The sequence below is a fragment of the Hypoxylon trugodes genome, assembly GCF_022578975.1.
Source record: "Hypoxylon trugodes strain CBS 135444 unplaced genomic scaffold F4822scaffold_9, whole genome shotgun sequence".
NCBI classification, from domain to species: Eukaryota; Fungi; Ascomycota; class Sordariomycetes; order Xylariales; family Hypoxylaceae; genus Hypoxylon; species Hypoxylon trugodes.
In genome coordinates, this window is record NW_026250024.1 from 888,078 (window position 1) to 900,431 (window position 12,354).

The 12,354-nt window shown below is 46.7% G+C and overlaps 5 protein-coding genes across 5 annotated transcripts; 1 reads left to right on the forward strand and 4 right to left on the reverse strand.

The window, feature by feature from the left end:
* Window positions 1-3: 3 nt before the first annotated feature.
* F4822DRAFT_433163 (uncharacterized protein) lies at window positions 4-1,612 on the reverse strand (the record flags this gene model as incomplete). The annotated part of the gene is made up of 5 exons (XM_051461787.1): window positions 4-525; window positions 589-819; window positions 894-988; window positions 1,061-1,174; window positions 1,327-1,612. The coding sequence occupies 5 exons, from the start codon at window positions 1,610-1,612 to the stop codon at window positions 4-6; spliced, it is 1,248 nt and encodes a 415-aa protein (XP_051310396.1).
* Window positions 1,613-2,358: 746 nt separating this feature from the next.
* Window positions 2,359-4,422, reverse strand: F4822DRAFT_368130 (uncharacterized protein). The gene is made up of 2 exons (XM_051456232.1): window positions 4,117-4,422; window positions 2,359-3,847 (listed from the first exon to the last, which is right to left on the reverse strand). The coding sequence occupies exon 2, from the start codon at window positions 3,845-3,847 to the stop codon at window positions 2,486-2,488; it is 1,362 nt and encodes a 453-aa protein (XP_051310397.1). The 5' UTR covers window positions 4,117-4,422; the 3' UTR covers window positions 2,359-2,485.
* Window positions 4,423-5,544: 1,122 nt separating this feature from the next.
* F4822DRAFT_433165 (uncharacterized protein) lies at window positions 5,545-7,299 on the reverse strand (the record flags this gene model as incomplete). Its single annotated transcript, XM_051461788.1, has 3 exons — window positions 5,545-6,383; window positions 6,436-6,748; window positions 6,805-7,299. 3 exons carry the CDS (start codon window positions 7,297-7,299, stop codon window positions 5,545-5,547), a joined length of 1,647 nt encoding a protein of 548 aa, XP_051310398.1.
* A 1,977-nt stretch (window positions 7,300-9,276) lies between these two features.
* Window positions 9,277-10,201, reverse strand: F4822DRAFT_368481 (uncharacterized protein). The gene is made up of 2 exons (XM_051456235.1): window positions 9,867-10,201; window positions 9,277-9,809 (listed from the first exon to the last, which is right to left on the reverse strand). The coding sequence occupies exons 1-2, from the start codon at window positions 10,035-10,037 to the stop codon at window positions 9,369-9,371; spliced, it is 612 nt and encodes a 203-aa protein (XP_051310399.1). The 5' UTR covers window positions 10,038-10,201; the 3' UTR covers window positions 9,277-9,368.
* Window position 10,202: 1 nt separating this feature from the next.
* On the forward strand, window positions 10,203-12,294 carry F4822DRAFT_368212 (acyl-CoA N-acyltransferase). Its single transcript, XM_051456233.1, has 4 exons — window positions 10,203-10,715; window positions 10,913-10,964; window positions 11,271-11,510; window positions 11,847-12,294. Exons 1-4 carry the CDS (start codon window positions 10,654-10,656, stop codon window positions 12,174-12,176), a joined length of 684 nt encoding a protein of 227 aa, XP_051310400.1. The 5' UTR covers window positions 10,203-10,653; the 3' UTR covers window positions 12,177-12,294.
* Window positions 12,295-12,354: the final 60 nt, after the last annotated feature.

Genomic DNA, 12,354 nt, shown 5'->3' on the forward strand with positions numbered 1-12,354 from the left:
TTCCTAATCCAGAATTACTCCTTGAATTCCTCCCTCGTCCTTCTCTGGGTTGAAGATAGCGTCTACGAATGGGCGGATCTCTTTCTGGCGGAGTTCTAGCTCGGCACTAACGAGCTTCTCGAGATTGTCGGCCTCCTCTTTCTTAAGCTCTCCCTTAGTCTTCGGCTTCCGTTCGTGGTCGTCTTCTATGACTATCGGGATATTACGGGCTGCTCCGGGACCATTGAGGGGAGTGTCCTTGGTAACCGTGTTCTTCAGGCGCTTGTGGTCACGGGTTAGGGAAGAGGCATCTCCATTGTCTAGACGCTGTCGCTTCTCCTTTCCAGTTTGTTGGATGATGTCTTCGATGAGAAGCTTACGCTTAGGACTTGCAGTTAGGTCGATTACCTCGGTGGGTTGGACCTGTGGCTTCTTGTTTGATTGAGGCTCCGCGGGAAGGTCCGGACCTGTGCTAGTATCAAGAGTGGGGATGGTCTTGTCTTGAGGCGATGGGTTGGCGATGATGCCTACCGGCTTTCCACCGGTCTATGAGCATCATTAATACGCCTGAAACATCGGCATGGAATACTAAAGTAATATTGGACTTACGGGAGGTTGGTATTGGAACTTTCCCTCAAGCACAGTACCCGCTTTAGCAATACGATCATCCCAGTGCAAACCAGTCTTCTGGCGGAAGAATTCCTTGAACTCGGCGAACTCGCGCGAGAAGCGCTTCGCAGTCTGACTAGGGCGATAAATGCCTGGGTGGCTGTCGCGCGGCTTCTTGTAGAATTTGGCCGCGAAGTGATAGAGGTGCGGTTTCGCGTTGGATTCGAAAAGCTGTTTACAGGTATTACTATCCCAGCTCAAACAGAGTGCTGATAAAATGCGGGAAGGGGCGGGTAGGCACTTACATAAAGCACATATCTCTCGACATGTTCCTCACCCTGGCGGGTCAAGAGGACTTCGTAAGAGAAGTAAGTCGAGTCTCGATAGATATGGTTGGTAGCTTATACTATTATCAGCTTTCGTCTTTCTCATCGTTCTGTCCACGGATAATATTTTGAATAATGTGACTTACTAGTATTGACGAAATCCACTGCCTTTTCCATGGCCTTCTGTGCCTTCTCTTCGCGTCGCTTCTTAGCGTTTGCCTTCTTCTCGTCTTCCTTGAGCGAGTACGGTGTCTCCTTCACTATTTTGATGTGTTAGTACGAGAAAGTTTGTCTTTTTACGTCAAAACGTAGAAACTGTCTATAATTGCAAGTATATCTCCTCATAAGGGTTGAACCATCTAGCAAAATAATGCCCAAACGAAGCACAACAAAATAGTAAAAATATACTTACGGTGTCGCTTCTTGGTAAGGCAGTCCTCGAACCAGTCCTTAGTAACAATGTGCGTCTTCTTGTACTGCAGTGCTGCCTTAACAGCAGAAACCCTATCCTTGAATTGCTTAGGGGTGGCGAGGAGATGCGTCACATCGGCATCCACGATGTTGGAATAGGTGGCGCCGTTGTATGAGCACCAACGCTCGACACTCTCGGAGCTCCACTCATCGCCAAGGTGGCCGGCGATGGCTACGGTGCAGTTTTTGAGGGTTGTTACCGCTTTTTCACCTTTACGAGGCGCCATCGTGGTTGAAGTTGGGGATCTAGAGAAAGGGAGATGTTTAGTGTTAAATATGATATTTGAGGTTGGGTGATGGTCCTGTCACGGATAGAAGAGATGTTTTGAGGTAGGATAAGGAGGTAGCTCACTCGGATATGGAAACTGGTTCCTTTCTCACCCCGAGGCCATTCACTGTTTCCGGTGAAGGAGTGTAAATAAGGGAAAGAACGTTCCCCATCTTTGGATCCTTATCACTGGGGAGGTTGCTACCCTGAATAGCTCGAATATACACCGGGAGGCAGCAACGTGAGTGGTGAAGATACCACAAGTAGACGTGCTTTCCGATAGAACCCCGTAATTTCCAAATAAAGAACAAATCACCCCAATTACTCGCTTTTTTTTGGCAATTTCCTATCGTTTCAAAGAGAGTAAGTCTGACTTGGTTGTCTTCGAGGACTAAACACGGGCACCTGCCCTCCAAATCCACACTCAAACTCGATAAATATTTGCCAACGACGAATTGAACATAACTTAATTGACCAAAAATTAGCATTACGACATAAGTGTATGGCATAACAAAACTTACGCAGCAATGGAATAACAAGACCTCTGGACCTGCGCTAAACTTGGAAATATAACTCATCAATAATCAATCCACGACCATCACAAGGCACTCATAAAACCACATAATCTAGAAATCAAGCTTCTTATTCTCATGGGTATCATTAAAAGCACGTTTCACCTCATAAAATTTTCCCTCCCTATATCCTTCCGCTTCACAATCGCTTCCCCTAACGCCGCTTAGATCACCAATCTTCCTCCCAGACACCTCAATCTTCACTAACGATATTCTCTACGTCCAATCCGTATGCGGAGATCGATATACCATTCCCCTCCCTAGAAGAACGTACTCTTTTTCTTCTGCGGCTTGCCACTATCCGCACTTCCCACCCTCCTACGCCCTGAGCTCGGACCCGCTTGTCCCTGTCCATAGCCATACCCGTATCCGGGTGAGCCTGGCGAGCTCCCCACACCGTGGAACCACCCGCCAAAACCACTACCACCATGGGGTCTGGGTTCAGCACTTAACGGTCTGGGAGGCGGGATGGGAACGTTCAATTGCGGTATGCTTTGCTGCTGGCGTGGGGGAAGGTTAGGTTTAGGTCCGAAGTCCTGCCCTTGCATACCGAACTCCTTGCGCAAGCGTTCCGTCTCCTTGGCGACTTCGATATCTCGGCGCTTGCGTTCTTTTTCCTCTTCTTCGAGCATCTTCTTAATGCGCCTTTGTTCCGCACGGTCTCGTTTGTCGCGCTCGCGCTCTTCTTGTTGGACTAGCGCTTGTAGACGCTTTGTCTCTGCGTCGAGGGGAGGGGTAGGTTGTTGCGTAATGGGTGATGTGGTCTTCGCAGGAGGTACGTTTCCCATCGCACTAGTCATGTAGTGCGTTGGAGAAGTGGACGTGGTGGGAGTTGGTCGCGAGTTCTTGCGTTTATTAGGTACGCCGGCAATGTTGAAAGAGTCGCGACTAGGGAAGAGGTAGATTTCGCGAATAACCTCGGCACTGAGTAGGAGCACAACCTCAAGACCCTTGCGATCCTCTAAATCTACCCTTTGTAGGTTTGGCTCGTAGATTGTGACACTGGGTTCCTTGCCGCTCTTATATAACGCTATGGTGATATCTGGGTCCTTGCTCTTCTTGCCTCCTACTGATGTACCGGTCATATAACACGTCATGTCTTTCGAAAACTTGCTGTCTCGCTTCCATTTAAACATGATCTTAGGCGTCAAACTACTTGCGACAGGGTCGCTTTGTTGTCGATCGAGTTTAGACATCGATGGCATTCGGAAGCTTTGCTGCGGCATTTCGAATTCCCATGATTCCTTCCCTGTCCATGTGCTCTTCTCGGCCTTCACTGGTACTTGTTGTTCGGGGTTGTAGAGTTGTATTGTGAAACCGTCGGGTATTATAGGCACAGGTGGAAGCGGGGCACCGTTCTGTTGTCTGACCTCGGCGGCAGAAAGGGAGGGTTGTTGTAGTTCGGGTTCGATTAAGACCTCTGCGAATATGACGTCCTGAACGCCAGCGTCTCCTAAGGCCACGGCATATTTGTTCTTTGACTGGGGTAAGTCCGGATCGATTTTTTGAAGCGAGTATTCAGCTGCGGCTTCGGAGCCATTTTGTGTGAAGTATATGAGGTTTAAGAGAGGATTGTTAGACGTATGTCTAAAGTAAAACGTCGGTAGATTTTCGTCGAGCATCTTGAATTCGTTAAGAAGTTGTTCGTAGTTGGTATTCATAAATGTTCAAAGGCGACTCTCTCGGAGGTAGGTACAAAAGGGTAAATCGCCAAGAGTCGCCCGCTTTCAAGTTGAATGATGTATGATGTATGCAGGTATGCTCAGGTGAGAGAAAAACTAAGGAAGAAAATCAAAATCTAAATATTGTCTCGAAGTAGATCGCAGCTGACATAAACCAGAATGCGTAAGGTTGGGAAGTAGCAGGTGGGTAGGGCCAGGGGGTGACGAACCAAGAGCTAGGCGCGGGATCTACACGGTGTGCATGGCGTCGATATCGAGGCTGAGCTACTAAAATAATGGACGCATTCCAAGGTTTAATTGTAAGACCCAAAAAGGCCAAGATGATGATGTACGCACGTAGTTGTTTTCAAATTAATGCGAATCTATTGGACGAAGAAACAAACAAACAGAAATAAAAAAGTACTCAATGCTAAATCCTACACCGTATGTGGATATATACAAAAGACTCGGGGAAGTTGAGATGGGATGAAGACTAAAAGGTTTAATTATCGCGAAACAAATGGCAAGTCCATCTCATTGTCGTCATGTGCTTTTTTTGTTTGCAGTTCGCGCGACTTCCTAGTGGACCTTAGCATCACACCAGCGGACCAGGCACCCACTATTCGGTAACTTACAGGGGACTATCCCGCTGTTCGGTAGTGGGGCTACCCGGATGAAGGAACGGGTAAAGGAATACCGAGCCACAGGGCTTGTAGGCTGTGTGACTCTCAGCTCAGACACAGCCAATCCAACCGCTTTCCGCTGATTATTAACACAATCTCGGAAACTCAACTCAGCCAACTCAGCTTCAACATAATCAACGCGCGTCTGCTCATCACTTAATTTGATCTTCATCACCATACATGGTAGTTCAAGACCAACAACGCACTTGTAGAAAATCAATGAATTTTTAATGGTTTGTCAAGTAATGGAAACAATACCAACACATTCACTCCACAAGAAATCATCCATCATATCCACAGAAAAAAAGAATAAGTCGGTCAAACTCACATAATGCTTCCACAGTTGCGAGGCGTCGAGATTCTATAAGCCTCATGTTGCGAGTTTGTCATGTAAGACAAAAAAAAACTAGGCTTAGACTAAGCTGATGAGAACATCCTTTACCAACCATAAAAAATCCACCTCGCTTATATAATTCGTTCAGCAACTCAAAAGAGGCATTCGGCGTATGAATAGACTGAAATAAATCAGGTTTAGTCTATATAATACTTAATCGTTATCATCTACTTCTCTATATCGATCATTCGTATGGCAATGAATATCCTCTCCCTCCTTGTCCTCCTAAAATGAAAATATAGGTATAGATGCTGAAAACTTTGATCTCCCAACGCCAAACAAGATGTGAATTTCCCTCGTACAAGACACCAGATGAACGAGGAATACATCGTTGGGTCAGCGACGCTAGTACAAGCGTGGTTTGAAATACATATAAGAGACTGCTGTGTACAGTACAGAGTGAAATACCGCCTTAAACGCGGTATGGTCATCCTCCCTTGAGGATACTGCTGTACCAGAACAATTCTCTGAACAGATGATTTGAATAAGAATCCATATACCAGGACTGTATTTTTTGTAAGATAAGTAAAGGAAGTAGATTTGTTGAATAAGTTTTTTTTGACATTAGAGAACCTGATCAATCACCGGTATGTGGTTTGCTGGGTAGCACTTATTTCGCCCGGTATCGCCGGCATGACAGGAACTTCTCCCCTTTCCTTGGCCCTCGAACCAGCTCTCTTCGCCCGACCTGCTTGTTGATTGACCCAGCTAGTTATAGATCGGAACCGAGCCGGTCGATCCTCACTCGTAGTTGTATAAACCGTCTCCCTTCTATCACCTTCCCGACTCATCCACGATTCTCGCGCGGCTGGAGTATCCGGAATCTGAGGGACCGGGGGCTTCTCTACCGTCTGTGGTGGTATAATGATATCACCGTCTCCAAACCCGGATGAAATCGATGACAATTCGCTAGCTCGGTTCCCCGCTCGTTTTGGTACATTATACATTTCCGGTGGATCATGGATAACATCCGCTTCGGTATAGTATGGTTGAGACATTTGTGACCTCAAGGTCAAGTCGACATTGCTGTTGTTTACAGCGGCTCCGTTACCCGGTTGGTATTGATCAATAATGCTTGCGAGTGCCGGATTTTCGTTCATTGGTCGTTGAAGGGTTCCAGTTCCAGAAACTGAGGACGCTGAGCGGTTAAGGCTACCTGGTCCTGGTAAATACGGTTTTCCAGGACCATAGTAAGTGCCTGATTGAATAGTACCATATTCGCCCTTTTCGTAGAGAGGAGGTGCCTCATTGGCCATGTACATCGTACGGCCATCCCAGGTGCCTTCCGTTGGTTCCTTGCGTCTTCCGTAAAGCTTTCCAATAAAACCCATACCACGGCCGCCGCTGAAGCTTTGACCTTTTGATCGTTTTAAAACCCTGTAGACAATCCAGCCAATGAAGCAGAACAAGATAAAGGCGCCTTCGTTATTTACATTAGCCTTCGAATTTTAATAAGAACAACAATTACTCACCAATAGCTCCAGCAGCAATGAGGAGGTGCTCTGCCGTGGAATCTAAGCCACCTCGGGACGAGTCCTTGTCTCCGTGGTATTTATGCTTGCCCCCATCGTTATCGTTATTATCATCGTCTGCCATACTAAATTCGGGCTTCTCATATATCGACGATGTCGGAGCTGTCGCCGTCTCGATAGATGTTGGCGTGGGTATTGACTGGACACTTGTAGTAGTAAGAAATGATGGCAACGCAGTATTTACATCGCCTTCTTCCTTTTTATCGGTTGTTGGGTTGAGAACCAGTCCCGGTTTGGTGAGAGTCGCGGGCAACTATTAGTAACCAATTAGTTTATACTCCTTCACATTAAATCAACATTAGAGCATACCACAACTGGTAATGAAGGAGACGGTGCTTGCGGCACAGGAACCGTCACGATTTGTGGCTGAGATGTGACTTTGCTCGGTGGTAGCGCAGTTAAAGTGACGAAAGACCCAGAGGAACTTGCCCCAGTTGGCTGTGGCGGTGGTGGAGGAGGGGGAAGGCCTTCATCTTCCTCATCATCGCTGAAATCGCTGACACTGTCGTTGTCTTCGTCGCTCAAATCACCAAGTCCATCACTATCGTCCGAATCGTCATCGAGTTCACCAAAATTACGTGCTCCATTATCGTTGTCTCCGCGCCCGCCGGAACCACCGTCTTCATCCCGACCTCTGCTAACCAGCCTTGGCTTCAAGCCTCGCCCATCGGAAGAGTTGTCTTCGGTATTTCTATACCTCAGACTACCGTGTCGCTGAAACTTGGACCTCCGATCCATATCCTGCGACCTCTGCTTCCATGGTCGAATTTTCCGAGGTTGTCGTTTGCTGTTGGATGGCGGCATGTTATAATTTGTAAGTAATTTTCTTGTGCAAATGCTCTGCATCCAAGCACCTGTCTCGGTTTCTTCATAACATGGCCGGTAGGCAAACAGCAAAACGAACGACAATTAGTATTAAAAATCACCCAAGAAAAAAGTATTCGGCTGGGCAGACCGGGAGCGACAGGACGGAATGAAAATGAATACCAAGAACCCAAGCCTAGGGGTTGACGAATCGAAATACAAGAAGGCCCGCCTTGAGGAAAAAAAGAGAGGAAAAGAAGGACAGAAAAAATGGGAAGAAGAGCCAAGAATATTGGTGGTACGAAGTAGCGAGAGAAGAAAGTGTAGCTTCAGAAAGGCGTATCAAATTCAAGGAGAAGGTATCTTCGGAGACTTAACCCCAGCTAGTGCAACATGTCTCAGGGATGCGATGGAGGCCCCTTCAACCACCCCTGGATAGCTCAACCCCGGTCGATATGGACTCTTCCATGTGTGGGAATGGTTCTCACCCACGCTCAGGAACTGAACGGAACCTTCACTAGAAGAGGTTTAGCTTTTCAATATCACTATTGGGTAAGGCTATCGTGACGTGAAGTCCAAGTTTTGTTGATGATATTTGACATGCTACATCACTCGATGGTCGTATAAATTCGGTGGCCGCTACAGCAATAAAAGCTACCGTACCAAGGTAGCTCAGATAGAAATAGGACCATTAACGTCCAATCGTTTTAGAAACTGCAATCTGTGAACGTAAGTTGTGGGTTAATCTAGACTAATTGAATCGTGGTAGCGTCAGCTCTCTAGAGTCGACGAATTGTTTGTTGTTTGAGGCTGAACAAGAACAGCCGAGGAAAGTCAGGTGTGGCTACGTTAACGGCCATATCTCACCTATTGGCATCCAATGACGATTGATAGAGTAGTGCAGCGAAACTTCAGGCGGTTTCGCTGGTGTCATTAGGGGTAGAATTTGTCAACTGTGAGCGCTAAAAGAGACTCAAGTCGTGTTCGGGCACTGCATAGACTTGAAGTTAATGTTGTCACAAGATGGCCAGGACATCCTGTCTCAGGCAGGGATTGTTTGCGGGGAGCGCCGGGTTTCAACAAGGGTCTCGACCCACGGCACCCAACTTGATACAGATCAGCGTCTTGCCTTTCTCTCTCGTAGCGGACTGTGCTCGGCTGCTGCGAGAGTGTAGTCTTCCGAGCATGTGCAGGAATCTTGCACATTGTCACGAGATAGCTAAATGTAAGAAGAGTCTTACTATATCGCTCTTAATTGCCTTATGAGAGAATAATCCGGTCGAGATCAAATAGTCAACAATTAAAAACGTAATTATCCCTAGTGGCTCTAGGCAATTTCGTAGCGAGGATGGGATAGATGACCGGCGTTTCGAGACGAATGAGGTGGTCCCGCAACCAACGCGCGTTCGCATGCGAGGTTTTCGAGAGAAATACTCAGGTAGGTAAGGTACGTCCTTGGCAAAATACGTAGATATCTAGAATTGTTAGAGGTCTCGGCGCCAACCCGAGCCAAGTGATGACAAGCGATCGCAAGCTTTTCCTTCTCGAAAGGGATCTGGCTTAGAACTCATTCGAGGAGATGAATTTGCTGATCTTGGCTTGGAAATCGGCTGTATCCCGATCAACCTTGTCCATAGTAATGTTTATTTCTTAATAATTGATCAGATTAATTCATCGATTGGATATTATAGAATCCATATTGATACATTCAAAATAGGACACCGCCATTTCTAGGGTAATGCTTGCGAATTGTTATCTTTTCGCCAATGAAGGAAAAAGTTGAAGTGATTTGAGAGGAAGAGGGGCTTGGCGAGAGAAGAAAAGTGAAGGGCACCTTCTAGGTACATGATTAGGGGCTTCACTCCCCGGAGTTCTTCCGCAGTCATAGGCAGGCAGACCCTGGGATTCTCACGCCGGTTACCGAGCACTAAACCTCGTCTTCTTCGCCTCAATTCCAAGCTGCCCCTTGAACTTTAACCCGGACTTGCCTATTTAGGGTTTCCCTTCCTCTTCATTCATTATCAACTCAGCCATGATGATCTGATTTGAGTGCCGAGGTTTTTCTTTAACTAAGTAAACCAGAAAGTCATCGCAACTGTATCAACCTCGGTGTTCCAATCCAGCCTCTGTCTCCCGCTACGATGTTGGTAATCGTACATCAACCAAGTTGACCCCCACTTTTCCATGACCACAGCATGTCCAGATCCGTTCTTCCTGTAGTACAAAAGTCCGCATTTCGTAACGCCACTTGGAGGCAAGTTATTGCCTTCTTGAGACTCGAAGTTTCGACCGGTATAACCGAGAATAGCGCGGATCTCGCCTAGTGTTGGTATGCCTCCTGAGCCGTCTGCCGTCTGCAAGTATTCGGTTTTCTCAGCCACGGCTTCGGGTGTCATGCTTAGTAACTGGCCGATGGTCACAAAGACACAATTGTCGGTCATATCGTTTGGGTTAGAGACAGGCATTTTGCAGATGAGCTGTAAATCAACGTCACTGTATGCAACGAAATTGTAAGTTTCCCGAGCGAAAAGCAATTACCATGAAGCCACCTAACCCCCATCCTAAATACTATACGCTCGAGTCGAAGGAAGCCTAACGCTCAGCCTTACTTCTGCCACCATGAGATTTGTATATGTTGAAAAGAGACGGGGTGGTTGGGAAAGTGTCCTCATTCGTTCAACCATTTTGAAGCTACAGCTATCATGCATACCTAGGTAGTATAGTAGCTTGGCAGGCATTTTAGGTACAAAGATCTTGACAATTTGCGCTACATCAGATTCAAGATCTATAATTGTTTGATAGACTCTCCTTGAGTGGTACAATGTCAGGAAGTCTACTCGGGACTCACTAGTGAGTTTAAATACATATTATTATTTAAATCTAATTTAGGTTGTATAAGTGTGACTATTCACAATTATACTTCACGACACGGATCTTATAGGGATGACCCTCCCCGGAGTTATACCGGGTACCTTAGATAAAGGTACATTAGTATGGCGACAGCTGCAAAGCTAAACAGCTAGGAAAGTCCATCCGGTGAACTTCTTAGATCGACACGAACCTTATCTAATAAGTACCTCAAAATCCTGGGTTGGCTTATCACGGCCCCTGGTTATTCTGAGTTGTCACATAACTTTTTATATTCTTATATAGATAATATCTCTCAGCCAAAATTGATTATAAAATATTCCCTTTTAATACCCCAAAGAAAAAACTCGGAATAATTCTGTATACACTGGTAGCGATGGTTTAGGAATACATCTAGTGTTACCTGACATTCAATTCCAAAGATACGACCCTATATTACTACTTCGTTTAAGTCGGCAGATTCCGCCGAATCGGATTATTGTCGAAATGCCAGTCAAAGTATCTCTCCTTACAGAGGCAGACATACCAGGTGCCGTATCTGCAATTCAGTGAGTACACCATCTCTTTATTCCTCCTACCTGTCGGCAAGTAACCTTCCGAAGCAATGGAACGATAGGCGGAGGTGTCGCGTGTAACCTGGGGTTGCTGCTAGGGTGCTAAGGTGAAGGGTACTGTGGACTGCGGCTGATAAGTTTCCCTCAGCTCCTTATTGTTCATGCTAACTAACCCTTCTACTACCCCAAAGACAAGCTTTTGCCGATGATCCGTATAACAATTGGGTCTTCAACAGATCTACGGTACGTAGGTCCCTCTCTTGGCTAAGTTGTCCTTGGTTGCGATAGGCTGGATTCTGTAGCTGGCCTTCTTGTCGCACCCGTCTGTACGCCAAGATCTGTTTCAAGGGCGTGGAGGTACAGGATACGCAACAAGGTCATTAATATTCCTCCTCGTCTGCAACCCACCATCCACCCTTGTGCCGTTACGAAAAATGTAGCTCTCGGGAATCTATTGCCTTACCAGTTGATCGTTTCGCCTATTGGAGAGCTGAGGTTTTTTTTTAACATTGATTGGTCTCCATGTTCGATACTAATACTACCTATTAGTTCAACCAGCAACGTAACGCGGCCTCTCTTGGCATTCGATGTCGATGGGGTATGCGTAATGGCCTCTTCTACGTCGCTAAAGAAGAAGGCAGCGATGAAGTTTTAGGTGTCGCTTGTTGGCTAAAACCGCAACCGGCGAATCACCAATCTACTTGGCACGATTGGGCCGAAGGTTGGCGACTGTGGCTTAGCCAGGTCGGAATGAATCTGTACTACGGCCGGGGAGGTCTCAACGTGAAGGTGAGTTCAAACCGATTGATTGATGCGATCCCGAACGCGGGCAAAAAGCCTCGGCTTAAAGACAAGCCTTTTGATCTACCGACTTGGCTGCATATCGTGGACATTCCAAATCATACATCATTGCCCGTGGTAGAGCAGGGTGATGGTTCGGAACAGGAGGCTTGTCCTGGGAAGATACAGAGCCCCGCTTTGTCCTTCGCCAACGCGGGCGCATGCTGGTTTCAGTACCTGTGTCAGCCGCCGATCAGGACCAAACTTCCCTTTGCCGAATACCCATCTTGAATTTGACATCACCACATTCTTCAAAGGGCTGCTAACTTGAAATGAATTATCTAGCGGTACTACATATGGAAAGAAGCCCAGGCTAAAGCCCAATCATCCGTCTGGACCGACCCGCGGGGTTACTATTTTCTCAACATAATGGTTGTACTACCTAAGGCCCAGAACATGGGAATAGGACGGCTTATGATGGAGACCGTAACAGACCAGGCCGACGCCGAGGGCATGAAGTGTTACCTCGAATCTAGTCGGGACGTGCCTAATATGCAGATCTACGGTCGCTTTGGCTTCAAATTCGCGAAGGAGCTTGAATGCGATGATAACGGCACTGGCATTAAGCTTTATGCCATGGTTAGGGAACCCAACGCCAAGCCGCAGATGAATTGATCGTACCTGGTTTGGTGGCCTTGGTTATCAAACCCGGGCTGTGATTACGGTTTGGGCAATGATATCGTGCACGAGCTTATATATACCGAACCGACGTTATTCATTGGCACGTGGAAATACCCAACTAGTTAGATCAACTAGTACAGCTGATTAATGTCGGAACAAGACAGGCTCTATC

What these genes read in the sequence shown, in the direction of transcription:
- F4822DRAFT_368130 (XM_051456232.1), bottom strand. Translation starts at nt 3,847, where the DNA reads ATGCTCGACGAAAATCTACCGACGTTTTACTTTAGACATACGTCTAAC.
- F4822DRAFT_368481 (XM_051456235.1), bottom strand. Translation starts at nt 10,037, where the DNA reads ATGCCTGCCAAGCTACTATACTACCTAGGTATGCATGATAGCTGTAGC. An exon ending in CTTCGACTCGAGCGTATAGT is followed by an intron (nt 9,810 to 9,866) that starts ATTTAGGATGGG and finishes CGGGAAACTTAC; the next exon opens with AATTTCGTTGCATACAGTGA.
- F4822DRAFT_368212 (XM_051456233.1), top strand. Translation starts at nt 10,654, where the DNA reads ATGCCAGTCAAAGTATCTCTCCTTACAGAGGCAGACATACCAGGTGCC. An exon ending in GGTGCCGTATCTGCAATTCA is followed by an intron (nt 10,716 to 10,912) that starts GTGAGTACACCA and finishes ACTACCCCAAAG; the next exon opens with ACAAGCTTTTGCCGATGATC. An exon ending in GGGTCTTCAACAGATCTACG is followed by an intron (nt 10,965 to 11,270) that starts GTACGTAGGTCC and finishes ACTACCTATTAG; the next exon opens with TTCAACCAGCAACGTAACGC.